Source organism: Lagenorhynchus albirostris, chromosome 16 (assembly GCF_949774975.1).
Source record: "Lagenorhynchus albirostris chromosome 16, mLagAlb1.1, whole genome shotgun sequence".
Taxonomy (NCBI): domain Eukaryota; kingdom Metazoa; phylum Chordata; class Mammalia; order Artiodactyla; family Delphinidae; genus Lagenorhynchus; species Lagenorhynchus albirostris.
Window position 1 is genome coordinate 4,821,838 of NC_083110.1, and position 27,192 is coordinate 4,849,029.

General features: G+C 43.2%; 1 protein-coding gene across 1 annotated transcript in view; it reads right to left on the minus strand.

Moving 5' to 3' along the window:
* The window catches only part of PCNX2 (pecanex 2), a 275,141-nt gene that overhangs the window by 184,807 nt on the left and 63,142 nt on the right, over nt 1-27,192 (minus strand). The window contains exons 11-15 of the mRNA XM_060125912.1: nt 22,026-22,179; nt 21,907-21,939; nt 13,066-13,237; nt 7,759-7,869; nt 6,000-6,091 (exon numbers count right to left, since the gene is read on the minus strand). Coding sequence (XP_059981895.1) covers nt 6,000-6,091; nt 7,759-7,869; nt 13,066-13,237; nt 21,907-21,939; nt 22,026-22,179 — 562 coding nt within the window. The remainder of the gene's footprint in view (nt 1-5,999; nt 6,092-7,758; nt 7,870-13,065; nt 13,238-21,906; nt 21,940-22,025; nt 22,180-27,192) is intronic.

Below are 27,192 nucleotides of genomic sequence, written 5' to 3' on the forward strand. Positions count from 1 at the left end.
TATAAACATTTGTGTGCAGGTTTTTGTGTGAACCTAAGTTTTCAAAGAGGGTCAAGGAGCACAACTGCTGGATTGTATGGTAAGAGTATGTTTACTTTGTAAGAAATTGTCAAACTGTTTTCCAAAATGGCTGTATCACTTTGCATCCCCACCAGCAATGTGAGAGTTCCTGTTGCTCCACATGCCTGTCAGCATTTGTTGTTGTCAGGGTTCTGAACTTTGGCCATTCTAATAGGTGTGTATTAGTATCTTATTGTCATTTTAATTTGCAGTTCCCTAATGGCATATGATGTTGAGCATATTTTCATATGCCTATTTGCCATCTGCACATCTTCATTGGTGAGGTGCCTATTCAGGTTTTTGTCCACTTTTAATTAAGTTCTTCTTATTGTTGAGTTTTTAAAGTTTTTTGTATATTTTTTGGATAACAGTACTTTATCAGATATGTCTTTTGCAAATATTTTCTCCCCAGGCAGGTCTAGTCACAAGAAAATTCCTCAATTTTTATTTGTCCAAGAAAGTCTACATTTATCTTTCACTTTTGAAAGATAATTTTGCAAGGTACAGAATTCTAGATGTGTGTGTGTGTGTGTGTGTGTGTGTGTGCGTGTTACTTTCAACAATTTATTTTATTCCACTCTTGTCTTGCTTGCATTGTTTCTGTCTTAACTCAGTTCAGGTTGCCATAAAAAAGTACAATAAATAGACCGGGTGGCTTAAACAACAGATATTTATTTTGCACAGTTCTGAAGGCTGCAAGTCAGAGATTATGTTGCCAGCATGGCCAGGTGCTAGTGAAGGTTCGCTGGCTTGCAGACGGCTGCATTTCCTCTGTGTCTTCACATGGCAGAGAGACTTCTGGTGTCTATTCTCTTCTTATAAGGGCACTAATCCCATCATGAGGACCCCACCCTCATGACCTCATCTAAACCTATTTCCCAAAGGCCCCATCTCCAAATATCATCACATTGGAGGTTAGGGTTTTCAACAGGAATTTTGGGGAGACACAGTTCAGTCTATAGCAGCTCCTGAGGAGAAGTCAGATGCAATTCTTACCTTCCTCCTCTATAGGCAAGGTGTTCTTATCCTCTGGTATCTTTCAAGATTTTTTTCTTTATCTTTGATTTTTAGCAACAGGAATATAATATGCATGGGTGTAGTCTTTTGGCATTTATCATGCTTGGTGTTCTCTGAGATTCCTGGATATGTGATTTGGTGTCTGATATTAATTTGGTGAAATTCTCAGTCATATTCTGTACCATTATTTCTTCTCCTCTGGTATTCCCACTACACATGTTATACATTTTATAGTTGTCCCACAGTTCTTGGATATTCTGGGGGTTTTTTCAGTCGTTTTTCTCTCTGATTTTCCATTTTGGAAGTTTCTATCGACCTATCCTTAAGCTCAGAAATTCTTTTCTCAGCCATGTACAGCCTACTTATAAGCCCTTTGAGGGCACTCTTCATTTCTGTTAGAGCGTTTTTGATCGCCAGCATTTCTTCTCGATTCTATCTTGGAATTTCGACCTCTCTACTTGCATTGCACATCTGCTCTTGCCTGCTGAACACTTTATCCATTAGAGCCCTTAGCATGCGAATCATAGCTGTTTTGAATTCCCAGTCTGATAATTCCAACATCCTGCCATATCTAGGTCTGGTTCTGATGCTTGTTATTTCTCTTCAAACTGTGTTTTTTGCTTTTTAGTATGCCTTGTAATTTTTTCCTTGGTAGCCAGACATGACGTAACAGGTAAAAGGAACTATGGTAAACAGACCTTTAGTCATGCGGTATTAACGTGTGAGGGGAGAGGTATTCTACAGTCCTGGGATTAGTTCTCTGTCTTTTGGTGACCCTGTGTCTCTGGACTGTGAACTTCACAAGTGTTCTGAGTCCCACCCTCACCTTAGGTGGAACAGAATGGCTTGAAAGGACTAGGCTGGAGTTGGGTATTTCCCTTCCCTCACATGGAAGGCTGTAGCCAAACTGGACTTTGGTATTTCCCCTCCTCCAGGTAAGTTAGGCTCCGAAAAAAATCCCAATAGTTTAGGCTCCAGTAAAATCTTGAGGCAGGCTTAGTTAAGAAGAACAGAATGCTCTGGTATATTTCAAAATGGTTAGTCTCCCCTCTACCTGCGGAAGGCAGGAAGGGGTTTTCCTCCAATATTCACTGTTGACAACCTGGTTGAGCTAGTGGGGGTGAAACTCACAAAAGTGTGGGGCTCCCTGATGACTGGATTCACCTGGAGTTATTAACCCTCAGACTTGTCTACACTGAGCCTCCAGCAATTTGTCAATCGCTGTTCAGGTTTTCCTACCCCTGGTACTGGTTCCCATAGAGGTTTCTGCTCCTGGGTTCCTGTTCCTCTGTATTCACCTGTCTGTCTCTCCAGTTTTGGAAGCAGGAATTTGCCCTGCTGCCTCTCTTCTCTGATGGATCTAAGAAGAGCTTTCTGTTTTTTTCAGTTTGTTCAGCTTTATTCTTAGGATGGTGTAATAACTCCCAAACTCCTTACCTGCTGGACCATAAACCAGTAGCCAGTAACCGATCTTTTACAATGTTTCCAAGGTCATTCAACGGGGAAAGGTTAGACTTTTCAACAGCTGTGCTAGTGAATCTCAATCTTTACCTCATCTCATACACACGAGTCAACTCAAAACGGATCATAGATCTAAATGTAAGAGCTACAGCTGCAAAACTTTTAGGAAAAAAATATTTGTAACCTTGCGTTAGGTAAATATTTTTAGATAGAACATAAAAAGTACAAACCATAAAATAAATAACTTATAAATTTAACTTCACTATAATTTAAAACTTCTGTTCTTTGAAAAATAATGTTAATGAAATGGAAATACAAACCATGAACTGGAAAAAAATATATGAGCAATATATATTTGATCGAGAACTTATATCCAGAATATGTAAAAAACTCCTATCTTAATTATAAGAGCATACGATGCAATTTTAAAATGAGTAAAAGATTTTAACAGATTTTTCACCAATGATCTTTCACAAATGGCAAGCAAGCATATGAAAACAGACTCGACAAAAATCGTTATTAGAGAAATACGAATTAAAACCACAGTTAGATACTAGCACACGCTGGAATGGTTACTACTTTTAAAAACTGACAACATTAAGTGCTACAAAGAATTTGGAACACTTGGAAATCTCAAAGATTATAAGGGGAATGGAAACCAGTACTGACACTTTGGACAACAGTTTGGCAGTTATTATAAAGTTATATGCATATATATATATATATATATAATTCATAATTTTCAGTAACTGGAAATAACCACAGAAATGCTACTCAGCAATAAAAAAAAAAAACTACTGACACATTGTTGGATCTCAAAAGCATTGTACTAATTGAAAGAAGTACTTCAAAAGCTACATATTGCATAATTCCATTTATGTGAAGTTCTAGAAAAAACGAACTACAATGACAGAGAGCAGATCAGTGCCTGCAGGAACCTGCGCCTGGGGAGGGGAATAAAGAAAAATTTGGTGGTGGTAGAATTGTTCTACATCATGACTGTGATGGTGACACATTCATCAAAACTCATCTAATTGTACATTTAAAACTAGTGCATTTTATTGTATAAAGTTGATTTTTTAAAGTTATAAGCATAAAAATCATATAAGTGGTGGTCAAAGGTTGACATAGGGAGAAGAGACAGACCACAAAGGGATACAATGGGACCTTTGAGTTGGTAATATTCTATAACTTGATTGTGGCATTGGTTCCATGACTTTATACATGTATCAAAACTTACCAAATTATATATATTAAAAACCTGAATTTTGCAGCATACAAATTGTATCTCAATGAACCAGACTTTCAGACAATTAATAAAAAATCAATATATAAACAAAAAGAGACTGGAACACAACAGAGCAAATTATAAAGGGTCCTGTAAGGGAAAAGTTTGTGCCCCCGAATTTTATAGGCAGTCATGTGCCCCTTAACAAAGGGCAGTGGAAAGAGGTTTTCAGAAAACACCTAAGGAGTTTCCTGAATGAAATCCCTGGGGTCTTGGGACAGAATAAAGGAATGTAGTTCAAAAGAAAGAACCCAGAAACACTGCTTAATTATATAATTGTTGTTCTACATGACAGTATAAATGTGGTAACAAACAGAGCCACCACAAGCATGTACATTACCACTGTGTACTAGAAAAAAGATCCTTCCCCTCTCTCTTTTTTTAATGTAAGAAAAGAACAGCCACATGAAAAGGATGGAAGGAGTGAGGGAGGGAATTATGCCATTGATTACCCCAGAGAAATTCAAATGTGATACAGCAGAAGATAATGTTATTGAATTCCTCTCTTCCACAAAGGGGAATAAACAATTATCTTTCTGCCACTGACACTGATGAGTTTAATATGATTTTAAGCTAATCTTTTAAAAAGTTAATTAATAAATGTCATATAATATATATTTAAAACCCTTTGGAACATATATTATTTACTATTTTACATTTAATTTTTATTTTATCAAAGAGGTACTTGTGGTGTAACACATTCAAGGCAGGGTGTCCATAAAGTCAAGAAATATGTATACTATAAATTAATTACCTTTTTACTGATTGAAGATGCCCCTTAATACGTTATATGTGCTATTGATTTCAGACTTCATAGCCCTTCTGCAGTTCTACATGCCTAGATGAACAGCAGTGGTCCCCTGCCCACACCATCCATCTCCTTGCTCCAACTCCTGCTTCCCAAAGGCAGGGACTTTCACCTGTTTCATCGTCTATTTACTTCCATATTTCCAGATAACATGCTTGTTTTGTTATTTCTTGATTTTTTTTCAACTTCAGATATTATTTGCTGACTTTCTAATGTGGAAGACAAGATTAAGACCTCCCCAAGACTTCTGATGATGGATGACTTTGTTTTTTGTTTCTTGTGTTCTTTGTTTTCCTATTAGGCACATGTTAACTTTTAAGAAATAAATGGTAATTTTAAAACCTTAAAAAAAAAAATAAAAGACCTCCCCAAGAGGAAGGACAGGAATAAAGACACAGATGTAGAGAATGGACTTGAGGACATGGGGAGGGGGAAGGGTAAGCTGGGACGAAGTGAGAGAGAGGCATGGACATGTATACACTACCAAATGTAAAACAGATAGCTAGTGGGAAGCAGCCGCATAGCACAGGCGATCAGCTGGTGCTTTGTGACCACGTAGAGGGGTGGGATAGGGAGGGTGGCAGGGAGACGCAAGAGGGAGGGGATATGGGGCTATACGTATACATATGGCTGATTCACTTTGTTATACAGCAGAAACTAACACAGCATTGTAAAGCAATTATACTCCTATAAAGATGTTAAAAAAAAAAAAAGACCTCCCCAAGAGGGGCACATGCGCGCACACACACACACACACACACACACACACACACACACACACACACACATTCATCTCCCCCATTCTGCCATTACAGTTATAACTCTTATTCAGATCGCCATAGATACAAAATATTCACAGCTGAGCTACGCATGTACCATTTGCTTTTCTGATACCTCTTGCTGTTTTCCTAAAGTTAAAGTTTATCTTGTTTTTTCATCATCGTATGTTTCCCTTGCTGCCAGCCTGGGTTTTAACTTTCTCCATCTGGATAAATCTATGGTCCATCTGTTTCCTGGATTCTAAAATTTTTTTACTGTCATAGCCATTCCCGTTCTCTGTCCATAAAGCTTGATGCAACTGTATCCCTTTACCATGTTAAGCAGAAGCCCCGCCCAGTGTCAGTAACTGACCAAGCCAGGCAGACACCTGGAGGGGGCAGGGGGTCAGACCAGGTGGGCTTTGTGCTCCGTGGCAAATTGGGTATCTTAATGCATCTTCTAAACCACTGAGGCTTCATCCGCCAGGCCCTGTTATTGCTAATGTGCTCAGATCCCATTTCTCTTGAAATTGGAAGAGACATTTGTTTACTTAAAATACAGTTAATTCAGTGGATGTGAGAAGAAGGCCCTGGGCCTCACACCTACCTTCACGGCGCTGAAGCAGAACACGTGCAGCACAGCTGCAGCAGAAGCACTCCGGGCCACGCTGTAAACGGCCGACAGCATCCCCGAAACAGCTGGAACACAAACGTCAAGAGTTCCCTTCTAGACTGGCAAGTCTCACGGTCAGTAAATGTTGTAAGACATGAAGTTTGTACGTAAATCAACTATACTCCAGTAAAAATTAAAAAAAAAAAAGAAGAAGAAATGAAGTTTGTAGCTTTCAAATGCAAAATGCCTGTGAAAGGGGCAAAAAATCAATCTACGGGGCAGTCAAAAAGCCCTGAGTGACTCTTAGTACAAGAAAGACACTGACCGTTACCTAACAACTCAGGAGGACCACAGATAGAAAGAACTTTTGATAACATTCTTGGAAGGCTGTGTGAACCAGTCAATGCGGAGGTGGGGAGACCTTGTTGCTTACAGTTGGAAGCTGCTGGCCCCGGAATGCTCAGGGATGGCAATTCAACAGAAGAAAGGAGAGAGATGGAGATGGGGATGGAGATGGGGATGGAGATGGGGATGGGGATGGAGACGGAGATGGGGATGGAGATGGGGATGGGGATGGAGACGGAGATGGGGATGGAGATGGGGATGGAGATGGGGATGGGGATGGAGACGGAGATGGGGATGGAGATGGAGATGGGGATGGAGATGGGGATGGGGATGGAGATGGAGATGGGGATGGAGATGGAGATGGGGATGGAGATGGGGATGGGGATGGAGATGGGGATGGAGATGGGGATGGAGATGGGGATGGGGATGGGGATGGGGATGGGGATGGGGATGGGGATGGGGATGGAGACGGAGATGGGGATGGAGATGGAGATGGGGATGGAGATGGGGATGGAGATGGGGATGGAGATGGGGATGGAGATGGGGATGGAGATGGGGATGGGGATGGAGACGGAGATGGGGATGGAGATGGAGATGGGGATGGAGACGGAGATGGGGATGGAGACGGAGATGGGGATGGAGATGGAGACAGAGATAAGGACAGAGGGAGATGGATGATAGATAGATAGATAAGAAGAACAAGAAAGCACTCCTGTGTGTGTGAGTGTGTATCTGTGTGTCTGTGTGTGTACAAGGAGGTGGCAGCAGTAATTAATTGGCCTCTACGGTCTTGCGCTCTATGTACAGATTTCATGGAATCCTTACAGCAACACTATGAGATCAGCACGTTAGTCTCCATTTAGAGAAGAGTAAACTTTAAAGGTAAGCAATCCGATTAAAGTCTCCAAGTAAGCATTAGATGAAGCTTTATCCACCTTGGTTGGAATCTAAAGCACACACCAAATGGAAGGACACAGGTCGCCTGTCTGTACAGGCCCGCACACCACACACACTCACAACGTCACACGCACACGCTCCCAGACTAACTCAGACGTGTACATGCTCAAATACACACACGGCGCACACACTCACCTCCACTCACCCACATTCACACACAGTCACACATACGGCTTTTCCAAAGAACACTTAGAAGAGCCTTACACCTAGTGCAAAGCTCATGGAATTCTACGCTTCCCTGTTTTCCGCTTGTGTCAAGCTGGGTGGACCACTTTCAATTTGGATGAAGGAATCTAGAAGGGCCCACCATCAACCTGACGGACCAGAGCTAAAGTCCTACAAAGGCTCAGGACAACCTAACTGTCCAGACCTCATTCCATGCCTGAGGCTACCTAGCCCTTATCCGAACTTCAGACTTTTTTACAGGACGAACAGAATGAACAAGACTTACCAGAACCTCCAAAAAACAGCATGTCAATTTGCTCCAAAAGATAGATGCAGAAAGTGTTGATCTGCGGGAAGAGCCCAAGGAGGGAGATTGCAGGGAAGCAATATAGAAATACTGGAAGTGAACAGACAAAATTGATGGTAAGCATGCGGGGAAAGGTGGCCGAGGTTCCCGCTGCAGTCCCACCTCCCTCCCCCTTTCAGCCCAGCCCACCCCGCCCAGGTCCTGGAGGCAATACGGCCTCCTCTCCCCTACCCGCTGGAGGAGGCTGGAGGTTGAGCCGCACAGGCCCGTGGAAATAATAAAGGCGCTGCTTTTGAGGAAGAGGCGGGCCTGGGACCGAGCAGACACATGGGGATGGTGGGCAGAGAGTAGATCTGCCTTCAGCTTGCAACGACAGACTTGGACTTAGGGGAAATGAGATGGGAAAAGAGGACCAGGAAAATTACATGATCATGCAAAACCCAAGCACAGTTGTTAGAGGGGCTCTTCCTGCAAGGCTCCTTGCTTTGTGCTCCTATCACCTCCAGGGCTTGAGTTGCTGTGTGTGTTCTGTTCTAAATACCCGGTGGAGACTCAGGTTTCAGTCAGAACCTCAGACCCACAGAGCAGCAAGGGAGAGTGGGGATGAACTAAGAAATCCCACAGCCATGACGGTGCGACACTGAAGGGCCTGCTTCTCAGGTGGCGCACGTCACCTGGGAGGTGAAAGGGACCCTGCCTGACGAGAGGAGAACTGGCAGCTTCCCAAACCGTAACAATGCAATTGGATGAAACATCCATACGTTATAATTCAGTGTTTCACAGAGATCATTTGTTCAGGGAAATAACGCATCGTTGAGCTGCATTTTACAGCAATTTCCCCATCATTCTCTTTCTCGATCCTATTTGAGTTGGGTTTCAGAGAAACACAGAAACTCCCATTAGTGGTACCACGGTACATCTGTCTACCTTCCTGTCTCAGTTTATTGGGTGGAAAGTCAATGAAGTTTGATACTGGTAAACCCTAATAAAACTAAGGAAATTTGATTTGAAATCTAAGACGCCTAAACATGGAACTATGTCCAAACCCCATGTATAAACTGCAGTGAAAAGGGCAGGTAGGGAGGATGGGGACCGCGTTTCAGCTATTTCTGAAAAACTGGAAATGCAAACTTTCCACAGTGAAATTGCAGGGATGAGAGTATTTATGTGTCCCATTCTCTGGCTAATCATGGGTTAACCCCACTACAGTAAAATGGGGCAAACCCAACTACAACAATACCAAGAAACTGTTCCAACCATGTGTGGAAATAAAATTTTATGTAATGAACATGGCTATGATAAACGGGCCTTTGTTTGGGATTGGAGCCATATTTTGACACACATGGTGATTTTGTTGTAATGTTGTCTGTGGCAAGATTTTAACTATATGGTGAAAACCCAAAGCATCTGTGAGTAATACGTTTCTCAATCAAAGCCGGCAATAACAAGGGGGGGTCGGGGGAAGGAATGGGAGTTTGGGATTAGCAGATGCAAACTATTACATATAGGACAGATAAACAACAAGGTCCTACTGTAGAGCACAGGGAACTGTACTGAATATCCTGTGATAAACCATAATGGAAAAGAATAGAAAAAGAATATACTGATATATATATGTTTAACTGAGTCACTTTGCTGTACAGAAGAAATTAACATTGTAAATCAACTGTACTTCAATAAAGTTTAAACAAAAACAAAGTCAGCAATAAGACACAAATACGGATCTGCTAGTCATAACTATATGACAATTTCTTTTTTCAGTTTTTATATGAAAGGAAAGATATAAGAAATAAACAGACACTTAATAGCAGGACATACAGTTTTGAGCATGAACATTTTAATTCATATGATTTTAAGCAAACTGACTAGTTCTCTTCTTAAGTTTGGGACTCAAAACCCAGCAATGAAGATTAGATGGTACGCTGCATTCGTCACGGGCATTAGTCCACATTCTCAAGTGTTGTGTGCAATGAAAACTACCAAAAACGAAGAACTACAGAGAAAAGTATGGGTGTGAAATAATGTAATAATGGTAGACAAATCCTGGAAACTGCAGCAAAACGTGGGCAAAGAAGTATTCTCTATAAGAAATACATTAGGCAATAAAACCCAAACTAATAAAGTGCAAAGAACTGGAACACGATGAATGACGCTGGGGGGAAATAAAATGGTACGAGACATGAGGAAGTCCTAACTGAAGACTCTCTGCTTGTACCTGCAGAGAGGAGCTAGACGACATGGCACAGGACGGACAGCAGTTGACGGGGAGCCCAGGGTCTAGGTCTCCCCCAGGATGAAGTACAGAGGAAAGCTCCCGTCTTTAGAGTCAGAGCTGCGCAGGTGGAATCAGAAGAAGGTGGAGGCCGCATGAATGTCAGGGTGCAGCGCACGTGAATGAAGAAGCATCAGGAGGACGGCTAGAAAATTCCGCTTGAAGTTGCCGAAATGATTTTGTCCTTTTTTCCATAAGTAAAAAATCAAAAAGTCCCCGTGGTTGTTGGCAACTTTCCCTGTGAACAAAGACTTCTTTTCTCAGCGTACTGCTGAGAGGGTCTGTAATTTTCTCTCACATCTTCCCTACTCCTCATGTTTCCTAATAATTACCATAAATGCAGAAACTTCTGGTACAGCTCCATTTCTTTCCAAGCACAATGCATAAATAAAAACATTGGAACTTGCTTCTTTCTTCCGTTATGTGAAGAGTAATATTCATTACTATATTTGCAGGTTGGGGCTTGGGGGAGGTAAGCAGAATTAAAATAACATGGAAGTAAAACCAAGACTATGAACTTGGTATGACTGTACACGTTGTGTGTCTCCTACATGCCACATCTGTGTATTAGCACACTGTGCTGACACGGATTCCTGGGGCCAAGAGACAAGTCTTCACACAAGACATGGAAATGTGAGTCTCGGAGTGCAGATGAGGGTGGGTCCATCTCAGTCGCTGGTTACAAAACCTCCACCATCTCCAAGGGTTCTATCCTTGAAGCTGCATTAGTGTAGGTAAGGGATTATGGTCCTAAAGACTAAAATAAAACATCAAACTCTCACATCTGAAAAAGGACCCATCACATCTGATAAAGAACCCATACAGGGCATGGAACCCTTCTACAAGTGATGGCTGTCTCATCTTGCCTGAGTTCTTCCCACGTCAGGGAACTTCTCGCATCACTAGGCCACCCACGGCCCTATTGGACAGCTCTACACCAAACCACAACACCAGTCTTCCAGCGAGCCGAAATCCACCCACCAGCCACTGGGACTAGTTACTACAGCTACACCAACAGAGAACAGCAGAGAACAAAATCCCTCCCACTTTGGCCTGGCAGCCTTTTAACCACCTACAGCCATCACATGTGCCTCTAGGACTCAAGCATTTCTCCTCTAGGCTGGACGCCCCCATTCCCTCGCCCCACGTGCAGACCCAGCGTAGCCCATGTGGCCACATTCCTCAGGGCACACTCTAGCTTTGCTACTGCTCCTCTTGAAATACGGTTCTAAGAACTGAAGACCTCTCGGCTTTCTCATCCAAAGGATGATTGCAAAGCCAGTCTTGCTCATAGGCTTTTGCTGAAGTTACCCAAATGGAAAATAATAAAAAATTCAGCGCAGAGGTCAGCAAAGGAAATGAGCACTGACTAAGAAGGCCCTTCACTTTCCTCCCGGAGGAAAAAAAAAAAATGTTTTCCTTATAATGAAAGAGAAGTGATATTCTGAACATATATGAAAGATCATAAAAGGAAAATAAATTATGTAAGAATATCACCCTGAGTGTTTCTATTTCCTTAATTCACCCTTCAGCCTACAAAAGCAACTAGTCCCACCACTGACTTTGTCTTTCTTCTTGTGCCAATTTTATCCCCCAGATTCCTTGTCTCTTGTCACTGTGCTTTCTCCTCCTTCTATTGTTCTGTTATCTGATGTTCTCTTCTTGGATTACATAGGACAAAGAGCTTCTCCATCCTTCCCACCTGCTCAATGGCCAGTGGACTCATCTCCTACCCTTGGTTCACATTCAACCCCTTCCTCCCTGGGAGCAGAATAAGGCAGCAGACACCAGATCTTCCTGTCTCCCTTGCCCCTCCTCTTCCTCTGGTGCCTCTCTCCACTGTGGTACGTTGGTGGTCTGAGCAGAAACCAAGAGTGGCAGTGGGGAACAGAGATTATCACCCATAAGGCACAACTCCAGCCGCTATTCCACATGCCCCAGCACCAGCCAGAGGAGAACCACTTCCTCCGCGAGACAGGCACAAGAGCGTCTTCAGACACGTGATGGTAAACAACCTCACACGTACTCAGTTCCTGTTTCTCTCTTGTGCTGGTCCTAATGATGGCTTTGACAATCTCCTCTTGAGTTAAATTTCTGGCTGGCAAGTAGCAGATCTAGGGGGTGGTGTCTTTGGTAACTGTCCTTTATCAACTCATCTGGTCAATGGGATCAGATAATCACAAGTTAGCAGGTGTGGAAACCTCTGGATGTCATCACAAGAATTCTCAGAGCTTTGTCCGTCAAGTCTTTGGAGCTGCGGGCCCACAGTGGGGCAGCCTCTTCGCATAATAAAGATGATAATAGCTAATACCTGGTTAAAGGCACGTTTCTATGTGTTTAAATATACCAACTCATCTAAAATTTGCAACAATCTCCGTGGTGTGTACTATTTTTGTCCCCATATCACAGTTGAATTTTGCTCAAGGTCACACAACTAGTAAAGAAGCAGAGATGGAATTCAAACAGGCAGCCATCTGCCTCCGAAGCTGGGGCTCTACACCATTATATTATGAAGGTCACTTGTGTACATGGAGCATTTTACATCAAACACTGCCTAGACCTTAAGGCAAGTAAAGTGCACCAATGGAAGGCTGGGTGACGGCACATCCAGGACTCCATCTGGACTGAGAACCATGTCCACTCACATGTTACCGGAGCATCTGTGCTGTGCAGATGGGGCTGTGGCTGCCACCCTAATGGCAAAATCGCCTCCACCCTGGGGAGCCCCACTGACGCCACACATCAGGCACCTCAGCCACCAGTCTTCAGATATTATGGTACTGCAGCTCCCTGCTCATGGATATCAACATCCTTTAGAGTAAGTCCCTCATTGGATGCTTGGGGCTCTGCCTCCCAGCCCGTCTTCTGAAAGTGTGCAAGCCAAGAGAAAAAAGGCACATCCCTTGATCCAATAATAAAGTAAGAAAATGTATCCAACGAGGGATTCAAAAAATAACGGGGAGAAATACCCTCCCACCTCTATATTCTTCCCCACAACCCCCAAATGAACTCACCTATTAAGAAGTCCCTAGCCGACTGGAGAGACCCTGGAGAGAAGAGCTTCAGGCCATACACAATGTAAGTGGGAGGGTACCTGGCTTTGGCCCCAGTATCAAGCAGCAAGATAAGGCCACACAGCACACAAAAATAGATTGGTCTGCTATATGTTATGATTTGGTTGTGTCCCTAGAAAACAAACACAAGTTCTGAATGGTACTTTTAATTCTGATTAAATAACAAAAGCCTCATAGTCAATCATTTATACCATATTATACAACTTACACCATATAACAATTCACCCCTCCCCCACCATAATTCATACACACAAAACACCAAGGGAAAAAAAAAATACCCTGATGTTTACTCTGTCAAAGAAGAATATCAAAAAGAATGTTATGTCTCTCAGACTCAGCAAGATTTACCTGCAAATGTAATTACCAGCCTTGGATAAAATCTCGATCTAATTCAATGCTTCCCCCACAGGGAAACTTCCATTTGTGTTGTTCATTTCAAGTGCCAAACTAACTTAAGCCACTATTTGCTCTGCATGCTCTAAGCTGAGCTCCATTATTAACAAGAAATAGAATTACAAGTTGTAGGCTTCAATTTCCTTATGTCTTAGAAAGCAAGACAATACAGGTGCCAAATTATACCTGCAGAGACTGCACAAAATGTCTCAGTGTAGCACGGTGGAATAATCAATTTTTAAACATTTGCTATTTATCTGCATTGTCCTCTGAGGAGGACCAAAAACTTAACTGATTTCATCTTAACCTTCAAAATACTCTTAAGAGGCGAGCGGACACACTGTTTTATTCTTCTTCTGGAATGGATAGAAAAATTAAGGAAAAGCTATAACATCAACTTTCCAGGGCAAAAGTCAATGAAGAATTAATTTACATCTCACAAATCAATGCAAAATTCATAAGGTTCAAAAAAACCAACAAAAATGAATTAGGGAGAGAATATTATTTGCAATTCATGAACTACTTTGAGTATAAAAAGTCAAGATGAAAGTGATACAAGTTTGATCACCTCACACCAGTCAGAATGGCCATCATCAAAAAATCTACAAACAACAAATGCTGGAGAGGGTGTGGAGAAAAGGGAACCCTCTTGCACTGTTGGTGGGAATGTAAATTGATACAGTCACTATGGAGAACAGTATGGAGGTTCCTTCAAAAACTAGAAATAGAACTACCATACGGCCCAGCAATCCCACTACTGGGCATATACCCTGAGAAAACCATAATTCAAAAAGAGTCATGTACCACAATGTGCATTGCAGCTCTATTTACAGTAGCCAGGACATGGAAGCAACCTAAGTGTCCATCAAGAGATGAATGGATAAAGAAGATGTGGCACATATATACAATGGAATATTACTCAGCCATAAAAAGAAATGAAATTGAGTTACTTGTAGTGAGGTGGATGGAACCAGAGTCTGTCATACAGAGTGAAGTAAGTCAGAAAGAGAAAATCAAATACCGTATACTAACACATATATATATATATATGGAATCTAAAAAAAAAGAAAAAGAAAAAGGGTTCTGAAGAACCTAAGGGCAGGACAGGAATAAACACGCAGATGTAGAGAATGGACTTGAGGACACGGGGAGTGAGAAGGGTAAGCTGGGATGAAGAGAGAGGCGTGGACATATATACACTACCAAGTGTAAAATAGATAGCTAGTGGGAAGCAGCCGCATAGCACAGGGAGATCAGCTCCGTGCTTTGTGACCACCTAGAGGGGTGGGATAGGGAGGGTGGGAGGGAGACGCAAGAGGGAGGAGATATGGGGATATATGTATACGTATAGCTGATTCACTTTGTTATAAAGCAGAAACTAACACACCATTGTAAAGCAATTATACTCTCATAAAGGTATTAGGGCTTCCCTGGTGGCGCGGTGGTTGTGAGTCCGCCTACCGATGCAGGGGACATGGGTTTGTGCCCCAGTCCAGGAGGATCCCACATGCCGCGGAGCGGCTGGGCCCACGAGCCATGGCCGCTGAGCCTGCGCGTCCAGAGCCTGTGCCCCGGAGAGGCCACAACAGTGAGAGGCCCGCGTACCGCAAAAAAAAAAAGATGTTAAAAAAATAAAATAAAAAGACTAGGAAATAAGTCAAAAAAAAGAAAGTGATCCAAGTTTGGATATGAATTTTTAAAGTCACTGACTTGAACATATTTAGAAATGCAATTTAAATTGCCACTGCTTCTATAATAGAAACAGTCTTATTCTGAGACCATCTTTTAATAGGAAGGAAAACACAGGCTGTCCATGGGGGCTGGCTATGTTTGGCCCTGAGTCCAGACTCAGTCTTAAAGGAATATTTTGTACTCTTATGAAATTTCCTTTTGAATCCAACTAGGTCATAGATTAATGGGTAAGGGGATACTTCCTCTGCATTAAAAAAAAAAATTTGAAACTAAAGCATAAGTGAAATCTTAATGCATTTCTTATCAAGTGAATAGCAAAATAAATTGCTTGGTATAGATAGCCACTTAGTATACAAATACACAAGCATATGAGATCTTTCCTCAAACTGATACCATTTCAGAAATATAATTAAATAGCTACTTCCCACTTGCCCTGATCCTTTCTGTTACTAAAAGGTTAAAAATAACTTTTTCCAGGAATTGAAAGTCTATGGCTTTGAACAAATTTAAGATATCATCTTGGATCGTCCAAGTCAAACTTTATTTACTGGGCACGGGAGTGCTTTCTTTTTATTTGCAATTTCTGAGACAAACCTTAAGGCTCCCTTAGAAACAGGCTTCCCTCACCATCATGCTACCTTTGGGGTCCCCAAACCACTCTAAGCATATCGCTAATACATGGCATGTGAGTCACTTTTATCTGTCTTGATTCCTACGAACACCCACTAATAAAATTTCCCTCTTCTCCAGTTCCTTCTTTCACGTAGGATTCAATCATAAAACCTCCCAAGGATTCATTTTTCTTTTCAATAGAAAAATTCCACTCGCTCCTCCAGGTGAAGTCTGATCACAACCTTCTAAAACCTGTCCAAGTGTTTCCCACCTGTTTTTTCACCTTCAAATGCCCTGGGGAAGCACTGCTGATTTCTGCTCTGAGGCACCTTGCAGGCTGTTTTACAAAAGCTGGTCTACACATGCATTTGGGTCTCCCATTAACCCCACCTACATATACAATGTCACAGGCGGTGCTCTGGTCGCAGGGCAAGGAAAGGGTAAGGTGAGAGAATCTCTCCAAACCTACAGGTCCCCACCCGGAGAGCAGTGGTGCTTGTGGCTAGGGGACCAGGCCATTCTAACTGTCCTCTTACCAAGAGAGGGGGCTGGTCAGATGCTTCAAACTTGCTGCTGATAGATAAGTAGATAGATGGATGGATGGATAGATAGATAGATTGACAGACAGACAGATAGATAGGTAGATAGATAGATATAGATGGAGAGATAGACAGGGAGACAGAGCGATAAAAGGGTTTTGTTCTAAGGAAGATGGGGTGTCTGAACCCAGGGGCACTGAACCGAGGCCGTCAGCAACCAGGCCATGCCAGCCCCATCCCATCTCTGCCGTTTCCCGTACCAGCGCCAGGCTTCGTGCAGATCCGCACTCTCTGCTTCTCAGCCCAGAGGGCAGAAAAGAGCTGCCTCACGCCTGCCGAGTCTGCACAAGCTCCTGTCTGGCCGCACTCAGAGGTCAGCTGTCTCTGACAAGCTGCTGTAAGACAGCAAAGGCTAACATTTGTCCTGCTTCCCTGTGCCTCCGGCACTCTTCTACCCACTTTAAATATTCCACTCGCAGAAGTCCTACCATTACTCTCCTGTTGCCAAGAGTAAACCGAGGCACACAGGCTTTGCAGTGCGGCCGAGCCAGGACTTGGATTCTACCCACTGGCTACTACCCACCGGCTCCCCAGACTGACCCAGACGGTGATTGCATTGGCCACTGGATCCTTCTAGGCCCAACACTCAACCTCACTCGGATCAAGTTCATTCGCAATCCTCATTCTTTAGACACGTGACGTGAATGTTACTCGTGTGAAGTAAAGAGAGAGTGGGGGGGGGGAAATCATTCGTAATAGCTTCTCCTGGAAGGTGGAAGAGGGCTCCTACCAGGAGAGGGTGTAGAAAAATAACCACCCGCTGCTCTGTCCAGCCCCTCTGAGACACTATGTCTACCTACGTGGAACTCTCTTCACCCTAATAAGGATTTGCTGTTTGCTTTAGCAATTCACCTGTTTATATTTAGAGTCACATTTTTTTAATTGAAGTATAGTTGATTTACAATATTGTGTTAGTTTCAGATATACAGCATAGTGATTTGTTTTGGGGTTTTTTTATGCAGATTATATTCCATTATAGGTTATTGCAAGATATTCAATATAGTTCCCTGGGCTATACAGTAAATCTTTGCGGCTTATCTATTGTATGTACAGTAGTTTGTATCTGTTAACCCCATAATTTATCCTTCCCCCTCTCTCCCTTTTGGTAACCGTAAGTTTGCTTTCTGTCTGTGAGTCTGTTTCTGATTTTTCTATAGATTCATTTGTATTATTTCTTAGATTCCACACATAAGTGACATCATACAGTATTTGTCTTTCTCTGTCTGACTTATTTCACTAAGCATAGTATTCTCTAGGCCCATCCAAGTTGCTGCAAATGGCAATACTTCATTCTCTTTTTTTTGCTGAGTATTATTCCATTGTTTATATACACCACCTCTTCTTTATCTAATCATCTGTTGACGGGTACTTGGGCTGCTGCCATGTCTTGGCTATTATAATAGTACTGCTATGAACACTGGGGTGCGTGTATCTTTTCTAATTAAAGTTTTCATTTTTTCTGGATGTATGCCGAAAATTTTTAACTATACACTTCAGTTCCCCTTGTGTGTGGAGCAAAAGAAGGAGATCTGGGGATGGGAGCCCACTGCCCTAAGGAAGCTGAACCCCAGTAAAACCCTAGCCAGCAAGTATCCTATGACCCACACTTGGTGGCATATATATACAGAGGACTATTACTCAACCACAGAAAAGAATGAAATAATGCCATTTGCAGCAACATGGGTGGACTTAAGAGATTATCATACGAAGTGAAGTAAGTCAGACAAACATTGTATGATATTACTTATACCTGGAATCTAAAAAAGTGATACAAATGAACTTATTTACAAAACAGAAACAGCAGACTTACAGACAGAAAAACAAATGTATGGTTACCAAAGAGGAAAGGTGGGGAAAGGATACATTAGGAGTTTGGGATTAACAGATACATACCACTCTATATAAAACAGATAACCAACAAGGACCTACTGTAGAGCACAGGGAACTATACTTAATATCTTGTAACAACCTATAATGGGAAAGAATCCGAAAAAGAATAGATATGTATATGTATAACCAAATCACTTTGCTGCACACCAGAAACTAACACAATGCTGTAAATCAACTATACTTCAATTTCTAAAAATTTTTAGTGAAATTAAAAAAAAACCATTTCTCCGATAAACAGCACCTTAACCAGGTGTTCAAGGTCAACATCAAAAGTGGTTCAGTCACGTTGATTGTCCATAACCTCGAGAGGACGTAAGGAAAATGGTGCTTTACTTCTGTGGTTCTCCTCCCCCATAACCCAGTTAAATCATCAGATGAGCCCCAGCTAAATGCCAACTGAGGGACAGTCTACAAAATCCCTGACCAATGCTCCTCAAAGCTGTCCAGGTTATCAAAAACCAAGGAAAACCTGAGGAACTGTCACAGCCAGGAGGAGCCTTAGGAGAGAGAATGACTAAACGTCAGGCAATGTCCTAGATGGAATCCTCAAAAAAAAAAAGGGGGGGATATTACGTAAAAACAAAGGAAATCTGAGTGAAATATGGACTTCAGTTAATAATAATGTATCCACATTGCTTCTGTAGTTGTGACAACTGTAACATACTGATGGAAGAGGTTAATAATTGGGGACCTAGGGGTGGGCTTTGTGGAAACTGTACACTCAGTCCTCTGGATCCGCAGAGCAGAAGGAGAAAGGAAAGAAACCTTTACAGAGGACTGAATATTCCAGGTCCTGCACTGGGCACATTATATAGATTGTCCAACTCACTCATGACCAAATACAGCTGAGGCTGTTATTATTATCCCCACTTTACTCACACACAAGTTACCAGCATTTGTCAGGTGCTCCCGCAGTACCAGATTCTACGCTGAGCCCTGGATGTACATTACCTTGTTTAATCCCCTTACAATCCTATTTTAGTATTTCCTCTTTTACAGAGGAAAAACCTGAGATTCAGAGAAGTCACTTGACCAAGATGCCGTAGTTTGTACGTGGCGAGGCTGGATTCGAATCCCGAAACCCACACGCTTCCAGTTACTCCGGTGTTTCTCAGGTGTGATCTGAGATCACCTCCGCCATCAGCACAAGGTGGGGGAGTGTTAAAATGCAGGTTCCCAAGTGCTGCCCCAGCTGTCCTAACTCAGAATCCCTGCAGGTGCTGGGAAAGGCCCCTACACTGCCTCTGTGCCAGGGATCCCACTGGATTTTGCTTTCTGGGTTATCATTAGTGGATACTGTTGGTTAGACCAGTGTATAAATCTGTGTAAGCCATGGAAGAGCCTCACTGCCTGTGACTAAGTTGCCAGTCTCTGATCCTCAGATTCCTTCCAGGAGCTACCCCCCATTCTCATTTTTTTAAGCTCTCCTAGACCTCTTTTCTTTTCCAATCAGACGCATTTCTTTCAGGCCCAGGGTCGATGGTACCATAACTATTAGCAGGCCAGTATTAATCTGCAACTCTATCTGAAGCACACAGAATGTTACGGAAAAAAAAAATTTTTTTTTTCATTGTGCTATCTTCAGGTTTTAACAACTTGCTCAAAATTTGCCACCTCTGTGCTCCTGGAAGGAAACAAAGGAGAAAGTCAGTCAATCACTCCAAGAACTGACTGCATTAACGGCCCTCCCTGGGAACGAACAAAGTAATACAGTTTTGAAAAGCACTGGGTCATCTGACAGCCCCTGATGAATGAAACTTAGCCAGGGCTGGTGGCAGGCCTGAGCACCATCTCTCTACCAGACTGGGTTCATTCTCTTGACCATCTCCTTTCTGAGGTTTTCTCATCTCTAAACAGTAAATCAGCCTCTAAACGCCTACATGGCTCAGCCACACTGCAGGAGGAACTATTTTATAGCTACCATATTTTCTTGCCTCATCAGAACAGTTAGAGAAATGCCAGCTCAAATCTGGGACTCATTCTACTCAGAAATCTGTGTAAGCAAATTAAGTACTGCCATAAACATAGTTTGATGTCTGACTGTGGCTTCTGTTGACAGTAAGAGAAGTCGTTTCTTCCTATCTCACTAGGACATGCTTGCTCAGATAAAGGAAGGGCAGCTGCATTTAGTCCTCCAGGAAGTGGATCAATAGAGACAATACGACTCCAACTTAGAGCAGGACCCAAGGGTCCTGCGAACAGTCATTACAGATCTACAGGGATTACGCAGCTGTACTTGCCATCCTCCTTGCCTAGCATTATTCCTGAAAGTACATGCAGGAAATGAATGTTTAACAGCAAACAACACCCCTCCCCCAGGTCACCCAGAAAGACAGTGAGCCAAGCGCTGTCACTAGGAAGCGGGGCGTATTTATCACAGCAGGAGGACGCCCGTGTCGCATCTAGGGTGGGCTGGGACAGCACACCCCAGGGCTGTACGTCTCTGCGCTCACCACCTAACCCAGATTCCTGACAACAATCACAAGGACACACCGGTGATAGCCTAATTATGCTGCTTCTGCTTATCTTGACATTCAGACTCTGGGATGAAAGAAGATGTATTAAACCAATTATGGGGAACAGAGGAATTTAACAAGATAGTAATGTATGCCAGGTGAGTGTCCAATGACAAGCTTTTCTTAATTACTATGAGCTAAGCATGAGCTATCACAGATTTAAAAGCAGTCCTAAATCATGGATATGAAGTTTTTAAAGGCACAGTAGCGGGAAGGTCAAGTTTTCTTTCTTAGGAAGTGGTTTTCGTGGACCCACAGGAGCTCACCAGGACAGAGGAAAGAAGGTTTCCCAAGGAGCTGGGACATCCACCAGGCAGTGGTCTCGGTGCACAGGCACGTGGCCAGGGTCCCAGTAGGGAGAGCGCCAGACCTGGAGCCGCAGCACCACAGGGGAAGGTGCAGCCGGGTCAGTGGATGCTACGTGTGCTTCCGAGCTCGTGGAAGACCGCCCAGGCACCAAGAGATCAGTGCTGGGGAGCCCAGAGTGTCAGATATGAAGGAGCCCCAAATGATGAGGAAAAAGGTAACAATACACTTGAAAATGTGGACGAGAAAGAGATCAGCTTCAGGTAAAAAGAATAATGATGCATGCTTACATGCTGAGGTTTCTACCATCTATTAAGCGATTTCTCCATGCCAGGCGCTGTTTTAAGCCCGTTACTTGGATTACTGAATCCCCATAGGCATTTTTATTATCCTTATTTACACACAGGGAAGCTGAGGCATGGAGAGTACACATTTTGTTCAGGGTCCAATAATCAGACACAGGAACCAGAAAACGAACGCAGGCAGCCTGACTGCAGAGTCTGGGCTCACCGTCTTTCCCGACATGAGTCCAGGGCAGGTAGAAAAGGCCCTGCACACATCCTTGGTCCCCATCCTGTTCCGTCCCTGCCACCATCCCCACCACGCTCTCCGATCTAGCCTGAACTTGGCCACCATGCATTAATATTTCTATTTATATATTCAATATACATGGATATTGATATGCACGTCGCCTTTTGAATCTAGTTTGCCCATTCCCCTAGCTTCAACGCAAGCAGAGCGGACAAGCTACTCGCCCGTGGTTGGACACTTACGTGGATTGGCGAGGCGGGGTCAGGCTGAACGCTCTAGAACACAAATGAGAAGTGTCTGTGTCATCATCTCATGATTTCAAGGCTACATTAGTGATGGTAAGAATTAGATGTGCTCTTGCCTTTAACAGGGAGTACTGGCAGCTGGCCATGACGAGGCAGAAGAGAAGCACCCACATGTCTTTGCAAAAGCCTCGGTTCAGTGTCAGAAATCCGAGCAGGGAAACCAGGACAATCAGTAAAACTGCCAACACGTTTTCCTTGACATCTTCAGTTCTGGGCAAAATAAACAAATTAAAAACGGAGGGAATAAAAGGTAAGGCTGTCTGTTTTTAAACAGAGAATACCTGCATGCTTCTAAAAAGACTGGCCACAAGGGAGTACTTATCCCAAGCACGCCTTTATATTTGGTAACAAGATTTTAAGGTTTCCTTCTTCCTTTCCTTCGTCCTGTGTTTTATATTTTTAAAAATCCATATTTAACTCCCACTTTCTGTTATTGAAGTAAATGAAATATAATCCAATTGGGTGTCCTTGGTCACTCAACTGGGTTTACTGGGAGAAGACCGTTAATTCCTCCATCCACAACAGTGAAATGTGAAGGAGCTTCACTGACTCTGCTAAATGGGGGAACGGTTGCGTGGCAATCCCTTCCAGATACAGTCTCCGTGGCCAGAATTTCCTGCTCAGTTTCAGAAGCCAGGAGAGCTCCAGCGGAGGGCTGACGTGCAGAGGGTGAGACTGAAAGTATGTCGTGACCACAGCCTCACGGGGTGGTTTTCTCTTGGGGGGCTCCACTTGAGAGGTGCAGGGTAGAGAGGTGAGCTCATCAGCTGTGGGCTGTTATCAGTGGATGTGCAAAGGGACAAGAAAGGGAGTTTTAAGATGCTGATGCAAAGGGGCTAAAGCTGGATCATGGGGAGGCAATAAGGGCTGCTAATGGGAGGAAATGGATGCATCAAAGTGCAGAAGAGGACGGGGTAACACTGGAGGGAGGTGGAGGGGCCGGGAAGGTTGAACGGAGGCTGGGGTGATGATGTCAGGGGTGGAAGCCTTCTGTGGGGGGACGAGATGCAGGGTGGAGTTACGGCAAGGAGCAGCTGAAATGAAGTTAAGGGAGGATGGCGTGGACCACAAGGTCGAGAGTTCAGATGAGTCACTCACAAGAATTCTGAGCACGTTTCTTACCTCACCAATGTTGGCGCATGTACATATTGTTTTGGGTTTTTTTTTTTTCTGGCCGTGTCGCATGTGGGAATCTTAGGTCCCCAACCGAGGATTGAACCCACGTCCCCTGCAGTGGAAGCGTGGAGTCCTAACCACTGGACGACCAGGGAAGTCCCCATATTAGTCTTTCCCATTCAATTATGATCATTTTTAGACAGGGACAACTGGCTACTTCATCCCTGGGATGTTCAGGCATTCCTGAACATTCTATTTTTAATTAATAGACATTATTTTTTAGAGCAGTTTTAGATTTCAAAAAAAATTGAGGGGAAAGTACGAAGAGTTCCCACATAGCCCCTCCCCCCAAACACACCCACCCTCCCCCACCATCAACATCCCCGACTAGGGTGCTACATGTGTTATAACTGAGGAACCGACACGGACAAATCACTATCAAGTAAAGCCCATAGTCTACATTATGGTTCGTTCTTGGTGGTGGACATTCTGTGGGGTTAGACAATGGTATAATGATATGTATCTGTCATTACAGTATCTTACAGAGTATTTTCACTGCCCTAAAAATCCTCTGCGCTCTGCCTATTCATCCATCCTTCCTCTCTAACCCCTGGTAACCACTCATCTTTTTACCGTCTCCATAGTTCTGCCCTTTCCAGATTCCGCGGTGGAATCATACAGAATGTAGCCTTTTCAGATTAGCTTCTTTCACTTAGTAATACACACTGAAGGTCCCTCCGTGTCTTTTCATGGTTTGATAGCACCTTTCTTTCTACTGCTGAATAATATTGCACTGTATGGACATACCACAGTTTCTTTATCCATTCACCTATCAAAGACATCTTGGTTGCTTCCAAGTGTTGGCAATTATGAATAAAGCAGACTTCCCTGGTGGTGCAGTGGTTAAGAATTCACCTGCCGGGGCTTCCCTGGTGGCGCAGTGGTTGAGAGTCTGCTTGCCAATGCAGGGGACACGGGTTCGTGCCCCGGTCCGGGAAGATCCCACATGCCGCGGAGTGGCTGGGCCCGTGAGCCATGGCCGCTGAGCCTGCGCATCCGGAGCCTGTGCTCCGCAACAGGAGAGGCCACAACAGTGAGAGGCCCGCGTACCGCAAAAAAAAAAAAAAAAAAGAATCCACCTGCCAATGCAGGGGACACGGGTTCGAGCCCTGGTCCGGGAAGATCCCACATGCCTCAGAGCAACTAAGCCCGTGCACCACAACTACGGAGCCTGCGCTCTAGAGGCCGAGAGCCACAACTACTGAGCCCGTGTGCCACAACTACTGAAGTCCACGTGCCTAGAGCCGGTGCTCCGCAACAAGAGAAGCCACTGCAACGAGAAGCCTGCGCACCGCAATGAAGAATAGCCCCCGCTTGCTGCAACTAGAGAACGCCCGCACGCAGCAATGAAGACCCAACACAGCCATAAATAAATAAATAAATATCAAACTTATGAAAAAATTATGAATAAAGTATCCATAAACATTTGTGTGCAGGTTTTTGTGTGGACGTAAGGAGCGTGATTGCTGGGTCAAATGGTACTAGTATGTTTAGTTTGGAAGAAAGTGCCAAGCTGTCTTCCAAAGTGGCTGAACCATTTTGCAATCCCACCAGCAATGAAATGAGAGTCCCTATTGCTCCACACCCTGTGGTGTTATCAGTGTTTTGGATTTGGCCATTCTAACAGGCGTGTAGTGGCATCTCATCATTGTTTTAGTTCATAATTCCCTAATGATATACGATGTGGAGCATTTTTTCACACGTTTATTTGCCATCTGTATATCTTCTTGGGTGAGGTATCTGTTCATATCTTTTGCCCATTTTTTAATCAGACAATCATATAGAATTGAGAAGTACAGAAATGTGAAGAACTCAGATATTAAGATGCTCATGTGGAATATTTTTTAAAATATCGGGGGGGGCAATATATATTTGGTGAAAAGGGAAATTTATGTGTTTTTTTTATTTTCTACTATGCACTTTTTATAGAGCTAAATGTATTTGTTAGCTCAGGTCCATAAAATACATTATGTATTCTTCAGTGTGCTCATAACATTTTGATGTGTCTACCTAAAACAATATAAAGACTTAGGAAATAAAACAAAAATTTCAATTAGAAAAACCAAACCTCTGGGACTTCGCTGGTGGCCCAGTGGTTAAGACTCTGCAATCCCACGCAGGGGGCCCGGGTTCAATCCCTGGTCAGAGAACTAGATCCCGCATGCCGCAACAAAGATCCTGGCGTGGCCAAATAAATTTAAAAAAAAAAAAAATTTTCTTTCCTATTTAAAGGGAAAGAATAAAGTTCCTGAAAAGTATTTTTTCCCCAGATTCTCCTCCACCAGGACTCCATTCCTCTGCCCTCAGCCTCTCCACCATCACTTCCCCCCACCCACATTTCCTTGTATATCAATATGAAATATTGGGTTAAGAAGTTTGCTCACTGGACAAGGAGTGTCATGATTAGGGCTTTGCTTTAGAAAGATTTATGTTGCAGAGGTTAACAAGATGCACTGAAGGGGAAAGGATAAATAATACTCCCAGAGAGAAGTAAGGAAGACCTGGGAAAGTGACACAGCTGGAGAACTGGAAAGGACACGTGACTTTCAGACACAGTACAGAACGAGGCAGAAAGGACCCTGTGACTGAATGGATGATGGGTTGAAAGAATAAAGACGATTCCAAGATTTCAATCTGGGGGAAGAGGATCTTAATGGCAGAAATGGGGAAGGGGAGCTGCTTCGCTAAGGGAAGTCGAGTCATTTGTTCACGTAATAAAAGGGCTCGGCACTGCTCTGGGTGCTGGGAACACATCAGTGAATGAAAATCAGGAAGTTTCCTTTCCAGTGGGCAGTGACATAAAATAAGTAATACACACAAAATGAGTACATGATATAGTACCTGAAGATGATTAGTGCAGTAGAAAAACGAATAGAACAAGGTGAGAGGAGTTACGACTGTCCGGGCAGGGAGCTGATGGAATTTTAAACAGGAACGTCAGGCTAAGACTCACTGAGAAAAGACACTTAAAAGACCAAAGGGTTGGTCGTGCAGGTATCTAAGGAGAGAGCGCTCCAGGTGGAGGGAACAGCCAGTGCAAAGGTCTTCAGGCTGGAAGAGGGCTTGGCGTGGTGCAGAATAGGAAGGCCAGCCTCACTCTGTTGTGTTAAGAAGAGTGTACAGGGAGATGCTGGTGGGAATGTGAATTGGTGCAGCCATTATGGAGAACGGTTCCCTATGGAGGTTTCTCAAAAAAAACTAAAAATAGAGTTACTATACGATCGAGCAAACCCACTCCTGGGCATTTACCCAGACAAAACTCTAATTCAGAAATATACATGCACCGAAATGTTCATTGCAGCACTAGTTACAATAGCCAAGACGTGGAAGCAACCTAAATGAACATCGACAGATGAATGGATAAATAAGATGTGGTACATATATGCAATGGAGTACTACTCAGCCATAAAAAAGAATGAAATAATGCCATGTGCAGCAACATGGATGGACCTAGAGATTATCATACTAAGTGAAGTAAGTCAGATAGAGAAAGATAAATATCACATGATATCACTTATATGTGGAATCTAAAAAAAAGGATACAAATAAACTCATAGACAGAAAAAACAAACTTATGGCTACGAAAGAGGAAGAGGGGAATAAATTGAGTATGAGATTAACAGATACATACTACTATATATAAAATAAACAACAAGGACCTACTGTATAGCACAGGGAACTATATTCAATACCCTGTGATAAACCATAATGGAAAAGAATCTGAAAAAATAGATATATGTATAACTGAGTCACTTTGCAGTATAGCAGAAATTAACACAACATTGTGAATCAACTATACTTCGATAAAATTTTTTTAAAAAAGAAGAGTGTACAGGGAGAATGGGTTTGAGCGGGAGATGCTCTTGCAGTAACTCAGATGGGAGATGAAAGCAGCTCAGACAAGGGTGGCTACATTGAAGGTGGAAGGGGCAGCAGACACATTTGAAGGAGCAGGAAACATCATGTCCTATGAGAAGTTGAATGTGGGTGTGAAAGGATGACACCAAGATTTTTAACCTGAGAACCTGGAAGGATAGGTCTGTCATC